General features: G+C 38.0%; 2 protein-coding genes across 3 annotated transcripts in view; one reads left to right on the top strand and one right to left on the bottom strand.

Annotated features, from left to right (window-relative positions):
* LOC122664357 (spindle and kinetochore-associated protein 1 homolog) overlaps positions 1-22811 on the bottom strand; it is a 28262-nt gene extending 5451 nt beyond the window's left edge. The window contains exons 1-5 of one of the 2 annotated variants that reach the window (XM_043860136.1): positions 22798-22811; positions 1286-1382; positions 1081-1205; positions 861-973; positions 698-776 (exon numbers count right to left, since the gene is read on the bottom strand). In XM_043860136.1, coding sequence (XP_043716071.1) covers positions 698-776; positions 861-973; positions 1081-1205; positions 1286-1382 — 414 coding nt within the window. In that variant the 5' untranslated portion in view covers positions 22798-22811. Of the gene's footprint in view, positions 1-697; positions 777-860; positions 974-1080; positions 1206-1285; positions 1426-22797 lie in introns of those variants that run through there. The other variant, XM_043860135.1, reaches the window with a different exon arrangement.
* Positions 1628-13453, top strand: LOC122664358. The gene is made up of 5 exons (XM_043860137.1): positions 1628-1989; positions 4530-4607; positions 4697-4781; positions 10868-10956; positions 13038-13453. The coding sequence occupies exons 1-5, from the start codon at positions 1687-1689 to the stop codon at positions 13173-13175; spliced, it is 693 nt and encodes a 230-aa protein (XP_043716072.1). The 5' UTR covers positions 1628-1686; the 3' UTR covers positions 13176-13453.
* Positions 22812-23953: the final 1142 nt, after the last annotated feature.

Genomic DNA, 23953 nt, shown 5'->3' with positions numbered 1-23953 from the left:
AGCAGTTCATGAAAGTCCACTGCAAACGGGTAAAGAGCACATTTAACAAATTCAAAAAGACACCCAACAAATTATGAACCGAATTAGCTGGGAAAATTACTTAATTTTCCTGTTTTAATCTGTGCAGGATACTCTAGACCTGGACTAACTACAGCTGGATGGTCCCATTTCTTTTTGATTGAAGGCAGACTAAAGTTTTTTGATACAGGGACTTTACCACATTTACCAGATTTAGTGGATCTTCTTTTTGCACTCCGGAAAGGGTGTGATCGTGCTGCCAGCATTGGGTTGAAGATAAAAGAAGTTTGGGTTGATCACAAGCTGATTACGGATACTCTTCCATCTCCAACCAAATGTTTATGGCCATGGTTCTTGTGTAAAGACTTCTTGTATATATCAGATCAGACCCAAGGTGTACAGTTTTCAAGGACAGGTGATAGGTTGTGCTTAACAATAGCTAGGAACTTAGCTAGGAATATGTGCTCGCAAGATGTATTAAACACTGTATCTTGTTCTTCTTACATTTTACTATCTTTTGTTTGTTTTCACCCAAAAAAAAAAACAAAGTATTTCTCTTTAAATTCCACAAAAGTGTAGCTAATGGCTGACGATTAAACTATGCTCACCACCATCCATCCTGACTTGATAATCTCTCTTTTCATGTTTATCGACAAACAAAAGTTAGAGTTTATATTACCTTGGGTAATGCCACAGGCTCCTCCTCCAGTTTCACGGAGCCAAAATGGAGGCCATGGTTGGGGTTCTCCTGTGTCAGACTGAAACCAAGAGATAAACCTACTACTTAACGTTTAACGAGAGAGACAAAACAATTATTAACAAAAATGCCTCATATGACTCACCAATTATAAGGGTTCCCGCTTGACACTGCCAGACTTTCAGGCAAGCGAGACGGCATGTGAGCAAACATATGCTGCAATTTCTTTTGCTGGCGCAGGGAAGCATCGACTAGTTTCTGCAATTAGCAACAATCAGAAAAATTCTAACATGGACCGATCACATGATCACAAACCCTAGTCATTAGTACGACTAATGAGAGATATGAGAAGATGAAATAGATACTTTGGCCTTGGGGATTGCTTCGGTCTCCTCCCGTAGTCGGTCTTTGATGGCCTGCATCTGAAACTCCATTGCCTTCACGGCCGTATCCATTGCTGATAGATCAGCAACAGAAGTAGCTGGGTACACTGCAAAGAAGATAATTTATTGAACGCCTCTCAATCTGGGAAATTCAATTAGAAAAAGACAAATGTCAGGTTCTACTTACTATTGCGACCAATCGCAAGCTCTTGTAGCTCAGAAATGCGTTTGTTGAAGGAAGCGATTAGAGAATCGAGCGAAGAACCGGCTTGCTTCGTATCCATTCCTCAGCTTCTTCTTTCTTTACTCTCGTTCTCCAAAATCCAAATGCCTGGTTTCTGTTACTTTCTACTTTTGAAGTTCGAAAACCCGCTCGGTTTCGGCGGGAAACAATTAAAGGCTTTATGATCAAATTGATCACACTTGCGTTATGACTTATTTCAGAGTGGGACCCACGACTATGATTTATTACGGTAGACGTGAAACATAATATCAGTCACGTGCCTTGCCCTGTATCGTTTTTGGGGTCTCGGAGAAGAGAGAGACTGAGAGAGAGAGAGAGAGAGAGAGGGGATCTCACCGTCACAAATGGCCAGATTAGCAGAAGCTACAGCAGAGCTTGAGAGACGTCAAAAACGAATCCTCGAAAGGATAGCAGAACTAGAGCTTCATTTGTTGCCTGAGCATTTCTCAGCCGCGGTCTCTGTCTCTTCCCAGGATGAACGAAATTCCGTCACCGTATCACGTCTCTCTGCCATCCTTCGAGCCAAAGGTGTTGATGATTTCGTATTCAAGAGAGCTCCCTCCGACTACTACGATAGACCCATCGAGGCGAGAAGAGAGATCCTCGGTGCTGCTTCCATACACCATCTCTGCAAGAGCATCGTCTTGGTAAAGCTCCTTCGGTCGCTCCCGTTCCCTCTCTACATATTTTCGTTCATTTCTTCTCTTTGTTCTGTATTTCAATTACATTACTAGTCTTTCAATTTCATGTTTAGGAAATAGTCTATTGGATTTGCGCGGGTTTCCATCTCTAGTTATTATTATTATTCTTCAAAATTTTATTCCTTAATTATCTTTCATATATCTGATCTTAGTGAGTAGACAGCTTATTTGGGTTTATATTGTACTTACTGGGGATTCTGGCTAAATAGATGGTTGTTGGAGGTAACTGTGCGAGTTACGAAGGATTAGTGGAGGAGCATTTGAATTCTTGTAAAGAGGTTTCATGGTTGAAGTGGGGTTGGTTAACCCTTGAATTGGCTATGGATATACTTTTTCATAAATATCTGTAATATTCTGAATTGGGCATAATAATTATATAAAACAACAACAACTCAGCCTTATCCCAACTGAATGGGGTCAGGGACATGGATCCTTACCCTCCAATCAGCTCTATTCCAGGTCATACTTGATATAAGGCCAGCTATGCATGTCTTTCCTCATCACTTCTCCTTGAGTCATTTTAGGTCTGCCCCTGGCTCTTTTAACTCCTTCAATCTGAATTAAATCACTCCTCCATACTAGAGCATCTAAAGGCCTCCCTGTTGAACATGACCATGCCACCTCAAACGAATTTCTCATACCTTATCATGTATCTGAACTACTCCCAAATCAGCTCTAGGTCAACCATTCCTTACTTTATCTGATGGAAATAAGTCACTTAGAGGGCTATTTTAGTGGAAATAAGCCTTGGGATGGGTTATGTATGTATTGGGCCTTTGATTCTATGTGTTTATTTTATAATGACCAATTTAATAAGCCTAAAATATGGGTAGAAAGTAGGAAAACAGGATTTACTTCATTAGTTTAGTTAGAGTCCTATTTTGAGTATGTTTTCTTTATTATTCCACTTTCCTAGTCAATTTAGGATACCTTAATATTTAAGGATTGAGTTAGGCCTTTCCTTTTTAGTGTCCAAGTTTATTTTTGAGTCTTCTATATAAGTTTGTAAGGGAGGCCAACATTATACACGAATTTGATTAATGAAATATGGGCTTGAGCCTTTGTGAAAATCCTGAGATAGGATAGGTGAGAGACCTAGGGTGAGATACCCATTGCCTTCTCCCATCCCCTTTCATCGATTCTTGATCCAAACCCTAGTTCAGTCAAATCGAGTTCAAGAGGCTACAAGCTACTGGGATTTCTTGTCAACAGATTGTCACATTGATTCCTGAAGATTACTGTATCATAATCATTGCTGCTAGGGTACATATCCATCAATCGAACTAGCAAGAGTAACCCAAAGATCGATCCAGGAGACTTTATGAGAAAACCCTAAGGGTTGATCGATCTCCTCTTTCTTCTTGTTCTGATCGTGACTTCTATTTTGGGGTTCATCCTACTTTCAAGAAGAGTACTCAATCCATTGGAAAGAGGAGGATTCAACCCATTTACTTTAGCAGGTTATTCTTCCCTCATTTGAGTTCCCATTGTTCTCTTTGTTGTCAATTTGAGATCTCATCATGCTCTTCCAACAAATTTGAGATCCTATCGTTCTCTTTCTTGTTCACTGGAGATTTTCAATTTGATCCTTCTTGGGATTAGACCTATTCTGGTTCTAGTCTTACCTTATTATCCTTCTTAGTTTTTCCACACATCCATCTCAACATCCTCATCTTAGTTACACTGAGTTTATCTATATGATGCTTCTTAACTACCCAACATTCCGTATACATCATAGTTGGCCGTATGACTGACCTATAAATTTTCCTTTAAGTTTTAGAGGAGTACGTCGATCACACAACACTCCGGACACACCTTTCCACTTCATCCATCCTATTTAATTCTTTGTAAAACATCATCTTCTATATCACCTTCTTTATTTATGATTGAGCCCAGATACCTAAAATAATCACTTTGTGGAATCTTCCTATCCCAATATTCATCACCTCATTATCTATTCTAGTGTAACTAAAGTTACACACCATATACTCCATAAAGTTACAGTACCTCTTTCAGCATTTGGTCAAAAAGGGTCTTTTGAATCATTTTTAGGGATGTGAGGGTGATATGGTTTGGGTGCAGGTACAAGAGTTCTCCTCCAAAGAGACACCGATGTTTGTCCATATCTTGTTGTCGTCATCGCCCGGGGGGGGGGTGATAAAATTCAGTGTCTACAACTTGATATAAAGCTCAAAGGCTGTATTTTAATGAATAGTGATGAATCTGTAATGGTGATCCAAAAAGAATTAACTTTTTTCTTCTCTTTAGATGGTAGAACATGATCTGTGTAGCCTGCACAAGGCAATTAATGATGAGCATCTTGACCTTTCTCTTTTGACACTTATACTGGAAATGTAGTGAATCTTCTAAACCCTTTAACTCCAAAATCAAGTTCTTCTTCAGCTTATTTGTTTCTTAGTACCATTGCCTGTTAGGTGGTTTTGGCTTCTTTACTGTCTAACTAAGCTGATATTTTTTCTCCTCAGGTCAACACACAAGCCCATGCTAGTGTCACCGATTGTAGTGATCGAAATAATTCAAAGTACTATCTTGTGGTAGTGCAGGTACTTTTTTTTCATTTAACTATTCTAGATGATATAAGGACCTGCCTAAATCATTGTAATTCTTGGTCTCTTTTATTTCTTTGCTGCAGTATACTGCTCGGTTTAATGCTGAAGCCGTGAAAAATTTCTTGTATTCTCTCAACAATGGAAAGATACCAAAAAAGAAGTTCAACAGTAAGTTTTATGAATTTCCTATCCCAAATTATGGGTGTGTATGTGTGTGTGTGTGTGAAACTGCTCCTACACCCAATATATTTGTATCCAAATCATTTGAAGCTGTTGCACACATAGTTTTCAAAGCGCCAAGGCAACCCAAGGTGGTGGTGGGGCACCTGGGCAACAAGGCACCCTAGCTTCCTCCCCCCTATCCATATTTCTAGTATTGACACATCATAAACGTCATAAGAAAATTAACAGCCAATTAAAGAAACCAGCTGTCACATATAAATTAACATAATAACAGCCATTGTAAGACTGACTGGTTGTTCACAACAAACTAGCAGTTAAATATAAACTTAACAAAGAAAATATTTCAGTAATTCAGTTCAATGATATTTGAATTTTGAAATGTCACATTGGATTAGAATTGATTCTAGCAAAACGGCATTACTAGATACAACAGTGTAGCAAGGTTTAAGATTCAATGATCCATGTATTGCAAGCATTATAATCCTGTACAGTGCCAAATAAAAAGGTTAGGAAAGGAATTTATATTTTATAACTAATAAAAATAATAATAATAAAAAAAAAACACAAAACAGCATAAGGTGCCTGCTCAGCCACCTAGGCAGACCAAGGTGATGCCTAGGCGGTCGCCTTACCCCCATCCAATAAGGATCGTCTTGACACCCTGAAGGCGCTTGGATGCCTAGGCGACGCCTTGACAAGTATGGTTGAACATTTCACTTTCTGTAGACTTTACAGGTTTATGTCTGCATGCTGTATCTTATGCACAAAGTCACTTGCCTACCCGTCGTTCTTGTTTATAACATGATAGATTTGGAGTTATAACTCTTTACTCAAGCCTTGTTTTGTTTAGTCCATGAAATGTGTTTGCTTCAGAATGAAGTGAAAAGAATATAGATACATGTCTACACAGAATATCAGATGTAGTTGGAAAGCTTTCTTTCTAAGGTGCTTTGCTCTTTTTGTACATTTTTACAACATTGTGATGCAGGGCATTCAGCCATCCCGCCAGGCCTAGCCTACTAGGCCCAGCCCAAGGCCAGATTTGTGCCTACAGGACCAGCAGGACCAAGCCTAGAAGGCCCAGCCCATAGATCGATACCTATGCTGGCCTGGGTGAATTAAACCCAGTGGTTCTGCCTTTTTGTTTGCCTAGGCTAGTATTTACTCTTACTACGTGTCTTTTCAGTTTCCTAGGTGGCGTTATGAGGTTGTTCATGCTCCTGGGTATTAGTTATTAGTCATTAAAAGTCTTTTAGTTTTTCCAAGTCACTTTCTTGGTTGTAGTTCCCTATGTCTTGGGGATGCTAGTGTCTTGGTTTTAGTTTCTAGGTGTTGAAAATCAAAAAGTCTATATAATGTAAGTTGATGTATTCCAAAGGGTTTTAATGCCTCCCCTCTATATAATGAAACCATGGGCTGTTCTCTGGAACATCAGATTTTGAAGACAAAGAACTCTCTTGTGAGATTTAGCTTGTGGATTCAGCAATCATATCCAAGGTAAATCTCCTTGGTGGGGCTCTAGTGGACTCTAGCAGCCAAAACTATCTACCTCCATCAATTATCATCATCGTCAACCACCATCATCCATCTCCATCTTCATCATCAAACTAAAAGGCCCTCATCTAGTGGCTTATAACTTGCCGGTTCTCAACCAGTTCATCGTTCCTTCTTTTTTTTTTTTTTTTTTTTTTTTTTTTTTCCGCATCACATTGATTTCTGAGGGGGATTTCACCTTCAATTTATTTTCTTTTGAATTATAAAAATAAATCCTCAGAATTGTTTTATTTTTTTAGATTATGCATAACTTGTCTTTCTAAATGAGGTCAACCTTGGGTGGATTTTACAGTCTGACTGGGGTTGCTTTTCCAAATAACATGGCATATGTGCATTTTCTGTGTATTTATGCTCTGGTAAAAGCAAGTTTAGGACATATATCATAAGTGGAGTGTAGTTCTTATGATTGCCCAGGATGATGCTCTAGAACTAGAAGTGGGAGCTGCAACTTTTGCCAAGCTCAAGCCAAACATGAGTTGGGTTGGGAGGGAATTTTAAGATCTCAATATGGCTTGAGCTATGCGATGACAACTAAACCAAGCATTTCAATGGGCTCAGGTCATGGTAGGAATCCTGGCCCAAGCTGAACCCTGCCTTATGGGGTTATATGATGTTAAAAGCTGAGACTAACTCTGAGAAAACATGTTCACGAAACCCAAAACAATTATCAAGTTAGTAGAGTTATCTAAGTTGAGACTTTGGGTTCAGTTTAGGTCGAGCATATTGGACTGGTCTGCAGGTTGGTTGAGCTACACATTGTCTGCTCAGTTCCTAGGATTGAACTTGGGTTGATGACCTACCTGCCCAAATTGAACCCCTAACAGAGGGATTGGAGCTATAGATAAACTTGCTAAATAAAATTCATAAAAGTATTTATAGCTAAACTTGCTAAATCAAGCCCATTATTTTAAAGGCTTTGCATCCCATATTAGGGTTTGATGGCGGTTCCTCCCCCACGGGAGGAATCTCCGCCGGATCCCAGGCGGCCGGCGACGCCGTCCTTTGCGTCTGCTTTGGCCAAAATGTCTATGGTGGAGGTGCCTACGATTGCTATGAAAGCGCCTTTAACCCACTTGGGCTCTCCAGCTATCTTCTTTACAGAGGAGGAGATTCTGCGATCCGAGGAACCGTTGCAATGGGCGCTTGTGGCTAAATGCTCTTATGGTAGACCTTCAATTTTTGAGATCAAGAGGGCTCTACAATCTTCCTTTCATCTGGCGGCGGACGTGATGATTTCCTCCCTTGATCAGAGACACTTACTTCTGCGCTTTTTGAATCATGCAGATTATATCAGAGTGTGGCTCAAAGAACTAACCTCTATCAAGGGGTTTCCTTTCAGGTGTTTTAAGTGGACCACATTCTTTAAATCGGGGATGGAGTCTCTGATTGTTCCTGTGTGGATTTATTTTCCGAGTTTGCCTATCAATCTCTATTAGGGCAACTATTTTCTTTCGGTGGAGGGTGCGGTTGGAAAGGTGTTAAAGGTGGATGGGGCTACGGTTGCATGCTCTAGGACGATTGCCGCAAGGGCTTGTGTGGAGATCGATTTGCTGTCTTGTTTGCTAGAGAAGATCTGGATTGGATGTGGATCCTTAGGTTTTTCAGAAAATTGTTTATGAGAAGCTCCTAGTGTTTTGCACTGGCTGCTTCAAGCTTGGTTACCACGCTGAGGTTTGTAGGAAGATCATTGGGGTTGCTGCTAAGCCTAGGAATGCTGATGCTAGGGCCAATGGTTAGTAGTTTTGCAACCCTTCAGAAGGGGTTTCGATGGAGGATCAGGTTGTTGGACTAGGTGCCGAGACAAGCGGGGAGAAGGAGTCGGGTGCTTTGGTTGATAACAGAGGGAAAGAGATCGTGTTTGATCGTAGACAGGGGGCAGGAAATTCCAGTGGCGTGGGGCTGCAAGTTTTGGAGAGAGGCGAGTCTTCGAAGAGGGGGCCTGATCAAGCGGCTAATCAGTCAAACCCTGACACGGAGGTCGAAGAAGGTGGGCTCCGTGCTCACTGGCGTCCTACAGGCATAATTCTTAATGCTTCTGAGCATGGAGATAGGGATGTTCAGAACCATATTGTAGCGAGCCCATCAAATAGAGTATCCGATTGTGAAGATGGTGATAATCTGGATCCTTCTTTGCGACCTGGTTTTCATGGTTTGCAGCGGGAAGGTCCGACCAGTGAGCCGGAGCTGCAGGTGGGGGTAGATTCTCTTTTGTTAGCTGCTACTAATGAGATAGGAAATACTCCTCTTCATGATGGTAACGTATTATTGGATGGGGCGGCTGCTAGAGTGGATCATCTTGAAGGACTTGCAATCCTTGAAAGTGTGAACATGATCCAACAAGAGGAACGGGTTTCTGCACTTGCTCTTACTGTAGCAAATGAGACTTTGGAGACATCAGCTTTGAATTTATTTGCTGAAGAGCGTGTGGTCTTGAGCTCTTCTAGTAGAAATCACCATGTGAGTCAATCTGTCTTCGCCTCCATTATTGAAATCCCCCATGTGAGTCACTCTGTTTTTTCCTCTTCAAATTCCTTATCTACTGGCGATGTTGGAGTTGATAATCATCCAAACCATGTTTTAATTGGAGGGCAATCGGGTCCCTATCTTACTGCTGGCCTTGAGAATACGTGTTTGGAACATGGTACTGTTGAGACGGGGCATCAAGGTAATTCTTTGGTGCCGAACCAAAGAGAGGGAGGAAGTTCGAATGTGCATATTTCCCACTTTCAAGATGGGACTATCATTTTAAATATACCTAATGAGGTGGAATTAGTTCAAAGATCGGATTCTCGTGGGTCGGGTTATGACCAATTTGATCAAGAGGAGGTGCAAGGCGGGTGGACTCAGGTGTTGGGTCGAAAAAGTTGTGATGGACGTAGGACTGCTCTTCTAGGTGGTCGTGTGGGTTCCCATATGGCAACTCCAGTTATTGACAGAACTCGAAGTCAAAGGAATGCAAATCTTGGTGTTAAGGCGGTGGACGCGGCGGTAGAAAAACATCAAGTTGATAAGGAGTTAGGAGTAGGGCTGCAAAAAATTCCATCTCCCTTTTCCCCAGAGGAGGAGGCTCTTTTGGCCCGTGTGGCTCTTGATCGGCCTGGTTTTTATACTGAGGTCCCCCGACGATCGAATAGGATAAGGACCCCCTTGGTGCGCCTCACAGACCCCCCGTAGCCTTATTTTATTATTTCTCTTGGGTGAACAAGTGGTTTGTTGCCCTTGCATTTATGTTTTAGGACTGAGTCCCCTCTTTAAGCTTAAGGTCGCTTTGCCTGTAGTCTGTCTTTGGGCTTGTTTGCCTCCTTTTTAATCTTCAATTTTTATTTTAAAAAAAAAAAAAAAGAAAAAAAGGATAAACTTGCTAAATAAATATGGCTGGTCCTAGCCTGGATAAATTCTGGTATTAATCCATTTGTATCCATGGTCCTTGTGATTATCCATGAATTGCCATGTACAACTCCTTGATTATCCATGAATTGTCATGCCGATCTAGCCACAATAATGCCACTAGATCAAGAGGTGTGAGTTGTCAAACTATCAACATCTTTAACATCTGAAAATATTCTTTGGTGTGTATAATTCAGACGAGGCATGCATATTAGTGCCAAAGGTCAGGTTCATTGCATGTTTACCCTGAGAATAGAAGTCTAGCGTAGTTCAAAAACTCACCTAAATTTTGCTAATTTCGACATGTCCGAGACGAAACAGGAGGTGAAACCCAGAACCAGCACTGTTTCGCCGAACTTTTGCTCACTTCGGTCTAAAAAATGCATTGTTTTGTCGAAATTATTTCGCTCATTTCGGCCATTTGCCCCCTGAAATGGCCAAGCAAAACTCATGGAAAAAATACATTGTTTAAGTGAAATTTCGGTATTTCGCTTATTTTGGTTTGACCGAAATGGGATTTTAACCTATGCTTTAAAGCATCAAATATTTAGCATGCAAGTATTAGCCCGTAGAGGGTATTTCCTAGAAATTAATTGTTTAGAGACAGCACATGTTAGAAGGTGTTGGAGGGGGCCTGGACGGAAGGCGATACCAACAAGGCTACCAAGGCATCTGGACGCCTAGGCGTCACGTAGCCTAGCGACGCCTTGAGAACTATAAGTCAAATATCATTGGCTGAAAGAGTGAAGTTGCCGAGTTTTCCCTGAATTGAGTGTGGGCCTATGACTGACATATGTCTAATGAATCATTTCTTCCATCAAAGGCAATGCCATGTTGAATCTCTTTAGTCCCTCCTGGAATGATCATTGTTAGTCTTGAGCCATCTTTTGTGAGCAGTTAAACCACCACATTTGACCCTCTCAGATTATCTGGCCAAAGTTCATTGAACCAGTTTTACTGCTCCAGTCTAATTTCTTCCCATGGATAATGGGGTCATACTTCTGTATGAAAATTTTCATCTTTCTTTGTATTCATTTATGGTCTAATATAAAGTCCCTTAAGAGGCTTTTAAAACCCCTTCTATAATATCTGAGTCTGGAAGGCAATAACAGTTTTAATTGTTGACACAGTGAGGCTTGCACCTGAGGATCAGTCAGCGAAGTTGACCGGATATGAGCACAATGCAGTGACATGTATAGGCATGAACACAACCATTCCGGTAATTAAAACCTGTCCTGTTAAAATTGCTTATTGTTTGGATTTTTTTTTTAATCTTTCTTTGTGCTATATATTTTGCAGGTTAAAATCGATATCAATTCATATGATTAGTAGTAATAATTTTCAATATGGTAGGATCCAAAAGAAAATAAAATTATTTCATCCTACCTTTTTCTTTGTTGCCTTGATAATTGGTGCATCTCTCTCTCTCGTTTGGGAGGTGTTTTCAAAATAATTGGTGCATCTCTATCTGCTTGAAGTGCTTACTCTTATTGACAAAATTCATTTAAACACTGCATGTCATGTCATCATTTTGATACTTAAAAACAGTCTTGTGACATGCACATGTGCTTGCAACATGCTTCTGAGACACCACCACATGGGTACCTTTCTTGCCTGATGTCCCATGGACACTTGGGCCTTGGTGTCTTGATTGTCTGGGTCTGATGCTCACCTAGTTTTCCTCAGTGGCCCCCGTCTCTGTATAATAAATACATGTTGGAGATCCCTGTTTCTGGAAAACAGACTTCTATCCATTTGTAACGTAGTATGATATACAGTTTCAAGAAGGGTGGGCTTGGGCCAGGCTGAAGTAAACGTAAGTGTGCCCTACAAGGTCAAGTCAGGTTTCAAGCCTGGCCAAGGGTGACAATGAGCCTATGTTCAGGATTGAGCCCAAGTGGATTGAATCACTTGCTATACGTCCTCAGGGAAGTTCTCACTCCTGCATTCTTGACTTAAACAGAGACCCCTTAAGCACTTGAATCGTTAGGTACCTAGTAGTTATTGTACACGGCACATAAACTGAACTGGACCAAAACCTTCAAGCAGATGGTAGAACACAAATTCAGACCAATCTGATTACTGACTGGATCCCAAAAATGAACCTGGATTCTAGTAAGCAGGGCATTGTCTACTATGCAAGCATAACTTTCCCATTTTCATCCTACACAAAAGTTTACAACTCCTCTGTTCAAAGTTCAAACACTGGCCCTCTGCTGCGTTTTCTGGAACCTGAAAATAAACTTTGAGACCTGGAACTCTTCTTTGGATCTGAACTCTTTGAGATTTTATTTTTTGATACTGAGATATTTTACATGAAGGAGTTGATCAACTGAGAATAGTCAGGATGGACCAGTGTAACTATATTTACAGTATGAGCATGGGTCCCTTGCAATCTGTGCAGATGATAATCTCAGTTCATCATTTACTTTCTGTAGCTGGTTAGCTGACTTACTAGTTCATCCTGGAAATAAGACCATGAAATTTTAAAACCTTATAGTTTACTAAATTTTTTTCACCAAATTTTATATAAATATATGTATGATGACTGGGGTGTAACTTCTCTCTTTCTCTTTAGACAAGTAATGAAATCATGAAGAATACAATGATGCTACAAGGAAAAAACTACCAAAGGAAAAAAAACTTACAAAATAGTGGATCAATATGCTAAAGATCCACTTAATATAATACAGTGGATATTGGGTACATGGGCTCAGTAGCTAATTTGAAATGTCTAAAATTGAAGGCTAAATTTCTTGTTAATTTTCACATTTTTTATATTAAGCGGTACTGGTACTAGAGATTTTCACAGGTGTCATGCAGCCATGTAAAGGTAGGATGTTGGAAGTATTTTATTTACTACTTTTCTCACTTTACCATGTAAGCATTTTAGTCGTGGACCAGGACATAGTGACTAGTCTTTTGTTTGTGAGTTAACATCAAAATCACTAAGAACAATCCGAGATGATTCATCTAGATTAAATTATTGTGAGAATGATGTCTTAAGATTGGGTTGCTCTAAATAGGAACCGAAAATGATGAGATTTAAGGGTGACTTAAAGAGATGGTAAAAAGAGCAAGGAACTTTGGTTTAGACTTGGAAGTCCAACATTCTCTAAAATTATGTCAGTGAAACATGAATATTTGAATCCTTGAACTATCAAGAATGTGAATGTACTTGAAATGGTGAAGAAACATTCTCACCTTTCAAAGCATACACAGAATGTACTATAATGGATTATACTTGTATTACAGCTCTGTTTGGATTAAAAAAAAAGAAGCAAATGTGTTTGATTTCAGGTGATCTTGGATGAAGCAATTGTGAAGCTTAATCCCGATTTCTTCTGGCTGGGAGGTGGCGAGGTGGAATTAAAGTTGGGGATCAGGACTTCCCAATTCATTAACGTCATTAAACCTTTTATTGTTAGCTGTAGTTAGTACTTGATTAGCTTAAAGAACCATTGTTGGATCAATTAAAGAAAAACCAGTCTAGCTAGATTGTCTGGTGGAAATTGGACGGAACTTGATTGATCTCATTTACCCAAATGCATTGGGAAGTATCACTTCACGGGCTTTGTCCATTTTTGCTCGGGATTCAGGTTTCGGATGTTTGTGTTCCTCAGAGCAAGAAGTTATGTTTTCTATTCATATTAACTTTTGTGTTTGGGATGTTTAAATTTGGTTTAAATATTTGCATATTTCATGGGAGACGTTCTTGAAATAGTAGCCAGCACTGTCTTTGTTGAAGTTTTCTAATCTGGTTCCTAGGAAACCATTCATGTTTACCTCTATGTTCACCTGGAAAGTGAAGTGTCTCAAAGGTTATATTTCAGAATTTAAGGGGCCATGAACAACAATGAATATTTAAATGAAAAAGTAATGGGATTGTTTCTTTGGGGGAAAAAATTATTATAAAAAACATTAAATTTAGTCAACGACCATGTGCCACAAGTGCTTGCTACCTACCTAATGTTGACGCTCATAGTAGGGTTTTCTAAAGGCATGTCTATTAAAAAAAATTGTGTTTCCATGGACCACCATTGAAGACCATCAGCCATTAATTCAATACAAGGGACCTAATTGCACGGAAAAAAAAATAAAATAAAATAAAATAGCAAATCACCATTGAGGATACGGTATAGAGGAGTACACCAATGAGGGGTTACGGAATGGTTTCGTGAATATGGGTATAGAAGTTATTTCATTTGAGAAAGAGAGAAGAGGATGCCAATGTAACCTTTGCCGCTTGCTCACAGAACCATTTTCTGAAATTTATATATCTCAACCACAAAAGGTGCATAAGATCAACAGCTGTGTTTGGATAAGTGATGGTAACTGGGAGCTAAAAAATCGTCAGAAAAGAGCATTGAGTAGAAAGATTTTTTGTTTTTTAGTTCTTCCTTGACTATTTGCATGGAGAAAAACTGTGGAAACTGAAAAGTAGACGGGAAATAACTTATTAATCATTTTTATGACAAAAGGTTATATCTATGGCCATGTATGGTGCAGGATCATACATGTATTTACGATGGAGAGAATAGAGGGTCGAAATGACCAAAACCCACCTTCTATTTGATGAATCGTCAACCCCTTTTTAAAAAAAAAAAATATTTATGAGTTGATTGTATGAAAATTGGGATAAAAATCCTCTGCTGTGCTTAATCTTACGGTGTCTTTGCAGTTCGGATCTAGAAGATGCTTCATCCAACGGTGTGAGCTTAAGCAGACCCAGGTGTTATTTTTCTTATCTTTTCATTATGCTCGAGCTCACACCGTTGGATGAAGCATCTTCCATGTGTTGAGCTTGCAAACCCGAACTGCAAAAGCACCACAAGATTAAGCACAATAGAGGATTTTTATCCATGAAACTGTAGTAGCATGTACTTTTTGTAAATCTGTTTGTAACTGGTTCATATAAGGATTGTATTACTCATGCATCTCCCTTTTATGCAGTCGCAACATTGTATACATCTCCTCCTCACCTGCGATAAGACGTCCTCTTTGTCACTGCTGATCCTTTGGGTGTGGCGGCGGTTACTAAGGGTTTATTCTGGCCGTCCACCATGGTCGGGTCAATTCTTTAACAAGGACAGAATTAAGAGAGACCAACACACTAGTTAAGGGTTTGGGATAGGAGCAAGGAAAATTTCCTATCCTACTCTTACTACCCAATAATAGATGAACATGAGATGAGGTTGGACCACGTATTGTTACAAAACCATATCATTATAAGACCCTTCATTCATGTTATTGCATGAGGGAGGGGACAAAGAAAGTAACGTTACAAATTTTGTTTATAACTTTATTTTGTTACAAGGAGACAACTTTTTACATTTTTTTTCAATGAAAAGGATAAATCATTTACCTTGAAAAAAGTTGGGGAAATAGACAAAAACAAAAAAACAAAAAAAAACAAAAAAACAAAGAAGTTATTTTCCAAAAAAATTCTCAACCTTTTTAAAGATTTTTTTTTTTCTTTTTTGAAATTTCCATGTTTACTCAATTGTTCTTTAGTTTTTGAACTTGTGTAAGATTAAATAGATCTTCAGGCAGCTAATGGAGTTCAACTAGGATGGCAAAGATTCTAGTATACCTTAAACTCCTTGAATAAGATAGAAGATCAATTAGAACTATAGTTGGAAATTTAGGTTTTGACTGAGGCAAGTCGCTCGAGTCAAGTCAAATTTTGAAAAATCTGGTCAAGAGTCGTGTAAACTAGGCCAAGGTAAAAAATGATGAGACTGGGTCATAAATGGTCTGAGTCAAATAAGACTCGGTATTTTTACCCGAGTCATGACAAAATCAGTGAGTTTAATCGTTTTTAAAAAAATCATAAAACTATTTCAATTAGAAACGAAGTTAACTAAATAGTAAATCCATAATCTAAAACAATAAGAAAGCCTCAATTCCTTGACTCCCTTCTCTTGTTCAATGGCATAAACTCAAAATGCATTGATATGTGATTACTTGATTTCCCCTCCCCCCCCCCCCCCCATTTTTCTGTATTTTTATGATTTTTTATTAATTTATACATATTTATTGCATTATAAAATTAGAAAACATGACTCGTCTTGATCGGGTTTGACAAGGCCGAGTCACCCGGTTTTTCTAGAAGACAAGTTGAGTCAGAAAACCTGATTTTCCAACAATTTAGAAATACAAATAGAAGAATATCTAAAAAGGTTAATAATGACTTTAAGTTATCAAAAATGGGATTCTTAAATAGAAGTTTTGTTACAACTGCAAAGTTAAAACTTCTATTGACCTGCTGGTTAACAATTCTAAAGCAAAACCCTGAGCCTCCATCTAGTTGCAAGTCAAGGGAAGAGGAGGGAAGTTTTGAAAAGAAAATAAGGAAAGTTTGTTAATCATGATTATATAGTCTACCAATTTATTTTTATCATATGTAATTTTGCTTTTCAGTCAAGTTTTTTTTTTTTTTTTTTTTTTTTTTTCAAACTAAAGAGATTTGATTGCAAAATAAAGAGAATTTAATAATCATATATATTAAGAATGTTTTGGCGTTAGTTACACAATCATGCAAGTGCAATGATTACAACAATTAGTATTGATTTGATTTTACTTTCTTTCTCTTTATTTCCTTGCAACGGAGGATCTCGAGAGAAACTTCTATGATATTGTATCATCTTGAGTTATCATCGTAGATGAGAGTGTTATTAAGCTTTACTTTGTTACAACTGCAAAAGTAGAAAGCACTTGAAGCAATAACATTGGAAGTGAGATTTCTAGTTAACATTGCAAAGTGGAAATTCCAATAACTAAGTAGTTCATCAAGTTCAACTATCAGCAGTTCAAAGGTAATTAATCTTTGGAATAAAGATTCCAGGGCAGAAATTTCCAATGAAACTTCTGCTTCATTGAAAAAACCCTAGTTACTTAAAATAGGAATGACTGTACTTGAAGAAAGACCATCGGGAGTGAAGGCACTAATTGAGGTTTACTTAAATCCCCTTCCTCATTTAAGAAGAAAGCAAAATATAATTGATACCTAAACATCTCTCTCTCTCTCTCTCTCTCTGAAAGATTTTAAATTTATTGGAGCTGGAGTGAAACACAAACAATGCAAGTGGCCATCATTCATCCATTCTCCATACTGTGCATTAAATACAACAATTGGTCTGTCCTTATTAACCAGTGAATTCAGCTATTGAAATAAAGCTAGAAGCTAGGTTTACACAATTTTGCTATTGGAATAAATTAGCAATTAGGTTTCAGCTTGCTTCATGATCAATCCATATAACTCTATGGTGGGGGAGGGAAGGTAAGGACAAGGAGGCTCGAACCCGATACCTCTTTTAGGATGGGCTTTACTGCACCACTCTCTACCAACTGCACTAAGCAGTTGTCCTCCCTCAAGATAACATTACTTGGAATCTAGGGTTTCCAAGCAAGGATGATAATATGTTTCATCATCATCATCATCATCCATCCTTGCCATTTTACAAAGTTTATCCACATTCATGCACATGAATAACTTCCATTGGGGATGAGGAAGGAGATGGATCAATAGCACTTCCCTGATTATAATCTTCTAGGTCTTGGTTATCCTTTCCTTGTTTGTTGTGATCATTATCTTCATTACCTCCTACATATTAACCCTTCAATCACTTCTCCATAGGTCACTCCATACAATTACCCTAAAATAGATCACAACAGGAAGACTATGATCTCACTTCCTAAATAAAACAAAAAGAAGAGGAAGAAAGTCCAGAGATATGATAAAACAGTTAATTAATTAAATTCATGGGCAAAGACAAGGTGGTTATATTTCTTCTGATTTACATAAACTGAAGAGTCAATTAAACATGGAAACACATACAATGCAAAAGCCCTTGTAGTACTGTAATTATATTGGATTCTATTATAATTATGTCTACAATAGTAGTAAAATATATGAACCTAATTAAGATTCTAAAGCTCAACTTGGGAGTTTTTGGATATTAAGATAACATCACTGGAAGAACAGTTCAGTTGTGTGAAGGAGGGTGTGTCTTGGGTGGAGCATAATCTAAGTTAAATCCAGGATTTCCCTTTTGCTTGTTATGAGATATATGCCATGATACCGAAACCAGAGATTCGACTTGAGAAGAAATGCCCGTAACCTTTCCTTTCTTCTTCTTCTTCTTCACCTTCCTATGACGAACTCGCGAATCCTTTGGCTTTTGATCAGTTGTAGGTGTACACCCCTTTCCCTCACTGCTGATGCTGATGCTCTCTCCATTTGCACCCTCTATTTCTCCTGTTTGAAGCTCAGCTGACTTAGGAATCATAACTACTTGTGATGCAATTGAAGTTTTCACTAATCTCTCTTTCTCTACTTCCTGCAGTACCAGAGATAAGATTTAAGTTGAGTTTAGGAATTATATTAAAAAATATATATGATTATAAGAAGGAATATAACCATTGTGTACTAACCTTGACAGAAAACTGAGCTTGTTTATAGGAGTCCTTAAGGATGACACCTAGAAATCGCGATTCGCAGGCATGCATTGTAAGACAAAGTAGGAGAAAAGGAAGAAGAGAAGACATGGTTGATATGATGATGAGGATGAGGATGAGAATGATGAGATACAGAACCAAACTGTTAAGGGGGTTCTACTTATTGAAGGTTAATTAAGGGGAACTACTGTGTATTACTATTGAGAGTGTTAAAGGGAGCTTGCAGCTTATTTGAAAGCAGAAATGGAAACAAAAAGAGCATTTAATGCAGGTTATGTAGCTGATGAAAGAGGGCTTTCAAGAGAACTTGATAGTATTTTGGTGAAGAGACATGAAAAGGAAAATGAAGATATGGTTGCACTCCCTTGTCTCCTCTTACCCTTTAATTCTTATTCCATTGGGAACTTGGGACCCAAAATATAGACCCCACCAAGGAAAGAGAAGAACAGATTAGAATCCTCTAGCAAAAGAAGGATTAATTAGTTAGATTCAAGAAGGTAAGGGGGTCTGTCCACTTGTTTCAATCGAGGATTTCTAGTCCTTTGTCTTTGTGTTAGATTTTAATAGACATTGGCTTGTGGCTCACTGTTTTCTGCTCTTGTAGAGTCCACCTTTAATTTTCTTCTTGAAAAGCTTGCTATGATTATTCTATAATTTATATGGAAAAGACAGCTTATTAGTAGGAACACACCCTGGAAAAATGGTGTAGGGTTAAAAGAGAAGGAGTGTAGCTAATCTTCTTGGATAAATGAAAGACTTGTTAGTTCTTGAGATCTGTGAGGAATGAATGAATTAGAAAAAAAAATAATTTATGAATCCTTCCAAAGTCTATGAACACCAATTTGTTTCACAACACCACCAGTCGCCACAGCCTTAGTATGTGATACTTTCGAGTTTTCAACTTTTTTCTTGGGAATATTGTTAAAGAACATGCTTCCCTCCCACAAGGACTTAACAGGTAACCCGATTTGTCGGCCATTAGTTCACAAGGATGTCTTATTTATTCAAAATTTCAATTCACTGCAAGTGAAAAGGTCGGGAATTTAATTAGTGAAAATTAGTGAAATAATTCCATCTGAAACATGGTTTTTGTGCACGCGGGTATCGGTCAACTCAGAAAATGGTAGATTGGTGGCGATATGGATGGATCGGACAATATTGGTATGGTAACGGAATTGGTCACTTGTAAACCGGTACGTATCGTCCAATACCGATACCTCATAATACTTAACATTAATTTTACTTCAAATCAAATTTGTCATTAAATTTTTTAGGGAAAAAGATTTCTACTAGTAGTGCTTCCTACGCTCTCTAATGGGTGAGCACACCTGAGCATCTACCTAGGGGGCAGAGGCGTCATCTCACGGTGCCCTATGAGATGTCGTAGGAAACACCACCAAGTAAAGATCTCTTGCCCTTTTTTATATTATCTTCTCGGTTCACTTTATAACAGTTCACCAAGGACCTGACTTTCCTCCAGTCATGGTGGGAGCTGGAGTATCCAGCCCAGTCAAAACAAGGGTGTTTGGGTCATTTCACTCTCCCCCTCCAATAAAATGACCCAAACACCCCTATTTTGACTGGGCTGGATCCTCTAGCTCCGGCCATGGCTAGAGGAAAGCCGAATTCATTCACCAACGAAAATCTTTACTAGCACTTGGTCCAATCAACTCAAGAGTAAGCTACCAAATCAAGTGCAGGAAACGCCTCTCTCTCTCTCTCTCTCTCTCTCTCTCTCTCTCTGTATGAGAGTTTTTTTGTGTTGCAATGGATATGTTTTTTCTCCTTTCATCACAAATTTATGAAATAAAAAATTATATTTGTGTCATTCAATTAATGTGATAGTTTAAAGTCATGTCGATCTATTATGCAAATATGGGTCATGGTCATTCTAACATAAAGACAAATGTTAGGGACCCAAACTAGCATGCAAGTCCTGTATGATTAGAGTGATGATAGAAATTTAATTAAGTGAATGGATTGAACTTGGTCTAAATTATTTTGGTGAGGTTAATGATGGTATTTGCTTACCTGTGCTTACACATTACATATGATATTGAATTTGATGATCGAAGAAACATAAAAATTAAAAAAAAAATGAAGAGAAGAAGAAGAAGAAAGCAAACACAAATTAAAGGATCGGATTATGTGGTTCAGCCGTAGGACCACATCCACACACAGAATATACAGAGATATTTTCTATATTGAGATATTTTTTATGCTACTAGGAGGGTTATGACCCGACCACCCGATACAATTTAATTAATACTCCTCCTCAAATTGGAGGGTGAACATCATGGATGCCTAACTTGTTAAAAACCGAAAATGATATTTCTTTTAAGTATGAGCTTTAGTAAAAATAATTGCTATTTTATTTTATTCAAACGTAAATAAACTGTATTTGTAGAGCTTGAAGTTTTTGACAAATTACTTGAAAATCAATCTCAATATGTTTTGTTCATTCATGGAAGACCAAAGTTATGATAATTTGTATAGTTGCCTCATTGCCATAATATAAATTCATAATCTCTGAATATGGTACCCCTAAGTCTTAATTTGGGCAATAACATAACCAAACCAGCTCGCAAGCCGTAACAGATCAGAAGATCGTGAAGTGGATTCCTGCTTTTTGCTCTTTCAAGGGATGAGACTCGATTCAATAAAGGTCCAATTAATAATCCATAAGAGAGCAATGAGAGGAAGCACAACAAGCCCAATCTGAATCACAATAGGCACTGACATGAAGATTACTAGCAGACGATAACCAAATACCTTTCCCCATACATAAGTTCAAGTAGCTCCGCGAAATTTGAAATGCATCATCTAGATGAGGTTTTTTGATGTTTTTCCATAAACTGATTGAGAACTTGCACAATATAACCAATGAAAACCTTATTACAGTGAGATAAAATCAATCTTCTAAAAAAATATTCATTATTATGTTGGCGAGTGGGAAATAATTTCACAATATTCACTATTTAATTTCAAAATTTTCTCCATTAGGGAAATTTAAAGGGTTTAGATTCAAATAAACATACATTACTAATAAGGGTGTAAATGAATAGTCGAAATCCATTTCCGTATCCGTGTCCGTATCCGTTTAGCACTATCCGAATCCATCCGAAAGCTAAACGGATGCGGATACAAATAGGCTATAGCTGTCTGAAAAGCTATATTTACATGTAAACGGATAAAATATCTTATCCGTATCCGTTTAGCACTATCCGAATCCGTCCGATAGCTAATCAGATGCAGATGCTGATATAGCACTATCCGAACCGAATCCGATCCGTTTACAGCCCTAATTACTAAGCATCTCTATGGTATATTTTCTCTGAGATATAAAAGTTCCTTTAGTTGATTTAAAAACTTCATCGGATTGTTCTGGTGGGTCTTTGGGCCATTTTGTGAGAATTTTTGTAGGTATGATGCTTTGCTTTCACCCAATCCCCCTATTATGCAGTAAATGATTTTGACAACTATAATCGAGGAGAGTGTGTGTTTTCATTATTATTTTATTTTATTTTACATCAGTACCCTTGAGCAAAGTATTGAGAATAAGTTTTGCTCGATCACCCTAACAACTTGAGTATTTGAGGATCACTTTTTTGACTTTCAACTATTCCACAGTCTCAATCAAAGAGGAGCATTCTGTAGACATCTCATTTCATCACTCAAAACAAACTAGACGATTATGAATCTGGACATTCCAAAATATTACGGGACCCATTATTTATATCTCTGGAGGTTCTCCATGCCCCTAGTAGCATTCCAAGTACTAAAGATTTTAAAATAAGCTAAAGGAATAAGGCATGGGAACCCGATGTCACGATATTTATTTACTATTGTCGTGGAAACCTTTTCAGCTATGTTGGGGAAGCTTGTGGATGAGAGGGAAATCCAATTGTTTCCCCGGTGCAAACCTTTACTTTGGTCACATTTTATTTTTACAGATGATTTAATGATTTATGTGAAGGACCATTTGCAACTTATCATCTCTATTCTTCAAGGTGGCTATATCTACTAGTCAGATATTTTTGACCTCGTTGGTACAACTATCAGTAAATTAGAATCAATGTTTTCCAACTTTCTTTAGTTGGGCCCAAATCTGAAATGTAAATTCATTTTATTGCTTGAGAGGCAGTCTGTAAACACAAGGGGATAGGTAGGTGGCTTGGGCATCAGAAGAATGAAGGATATGAATATAGTTGAGATGTTAAAGTAAATATATATGGTAGATAGATCTGTCTACCAAAAACAGCCTTTTGGTAAGATGGATCACTCACAGATACCTAAAGAGTGACTTTTTATGGACTGCTAAGATGTTAAAGAACTGTTTGTGGGTGTGGTGTAAGATCCTAAAATATAGATCTCTAGCCATGGCTTGACCTTTGCATCTAGATGGCATTTTACTTAACCATTGTAGATATCGTATTGAAGGTGGGTCTTGGTGCAACGGTAAAAATTGTTCCATTATGATCAAGTGATAATGGGTTCAAGTCGAAAAATCGTCTCTATGTGAAAACAAAGGTAAGATTGCATACATTATGACTCCCCAGACCCGTAGTGACGGCAATCAAGGGGTGTACTTCAACCCCCCCCCCTCCCCTTCCCTTTGCTTTTTTTGCAATAAATTGATATATATTAAAAAAAAATAAAACAAACTTCAAATGAATTTGTAGTAAAATGTGTGCAAATTTTTCTTCTCCTCATTTAAGATAGAACCAATCAATCACCACAATTTACCACAATGACCAAACAACCACTTCTTATGTTTCTTCATTTATTATCCATCCTCATTAAATAAAAAAGTGGAGAGAAGAAGAAGCACAAACAGTTGTAAGGGACCATATATAATTGTTCTTCAACTTTAACGAATTGTGAACTTAAAATATGTGAAAACAAGATAAAATAAAATCACTGGCCATGTTATATTGAGAAATTATGTTTCTTGATCATCTAGGGTATGTTGTGGATGGGCGGTTTTCGGTGAGGTTTCTCGTAATCCATGAATATATCATTTTCCTTGGAATCTACTTTCTCTTGGCTAAGATGGAATGCAGACTCTACCAATAACGAACGCACTTGCTTCTTGGATCCCTACACAAAGCACCATGTGAAATAATATGTCCCAATATCATCCTTCAAAGGCTCCGTTTGGTTGCAAGGGAAATCAAAGGGAAGGAAAGTAAGGTTTGAAAATTTCACTTGTGTTCCCTTAAAGCTCCCTTGCAACTAAGGGAGCTTTGGGCTGGATTTGAAAGTACATCTAAAGATCATCATTACTAAATATGTTAAGATTTAAGTAGTTTTTACAATCATATCAGTAATGAATACAAAAGCTTCGTTCCTTTTTAGCTAGGTTAGAGATTTTTCACTTTCCTTCCCTTCAATTTCTCTTGCAACCAAATGGAGCTTTGTGCTTGGTTTAAAATGTAAATTAAAAATTACATCTAAAAGATATTATTGTTAAATATGATAAGAAATTTAAGTAGTTAGACAATCATATTAGGTAATCATTATAAAAGTTTCCATTTTAGGTTACAAATTTTCCACTTCCTCCCCTTTCAATTTCCCTTGCAACCAAACCAAAGAGAACCTTCATCTTCATTTATATGTTCTTCGTTGAATAACATCTCAGTCATATTATGAAGGAAAAAAATTTCTTGCAAACCGGGCAGCGAGAATTTGTCAAAATATAATAATCCCCTTTCCCTATGGGTTTGCAAATACCTCTTTAAGTTTAAGTATTTTTC

Source organism: Telopea speciosissima, chromosome 6 (genome assembly GCF_018873765.1).
Source record: "Telopea speciosissima isolate NSW1024214 ecotype Mountain lineage chromosome 6, Tspe_v1, whole genome shotgun sequence".
Classification (NCBI taxonomy): Eukaryota; Viridiplantae; Streptophyta; class Magnoliopsida; order Proteales; family Proteaceae; genus Telopea; species Telopea speciosissima.
Note: the sequence above shows the minus strand (reverse complement) of the source record. Positions and strands in the feature narration are given on the sequence as shown.

Excerpts from the sequence above, each read along its gene's own strand:
- LOC122664358 (XM_043860137.1), top strand. The coding sequence starts at position 1,687 with ATGGCCAGATTAGCAGAAGCTACAGCAGAGCTTGAGAGACGTCAAAAA. Across the intron at positions 1,990-4,529 it reads TCTGCAAGAGCATCGTCTTG|GTCAACACACAAGCCCATGC; the intron begins GTAAAGCTCCTT and ends TTTTCTCCTCAG. Across the intron at positions 4,608-4,696 it reads ACTATCTTGTGGTAGTGCAG|TATACTGCTCGGTTTAATGC; the intron begins GTACTTTTTTTT and ends TCTTTGCTGCAG.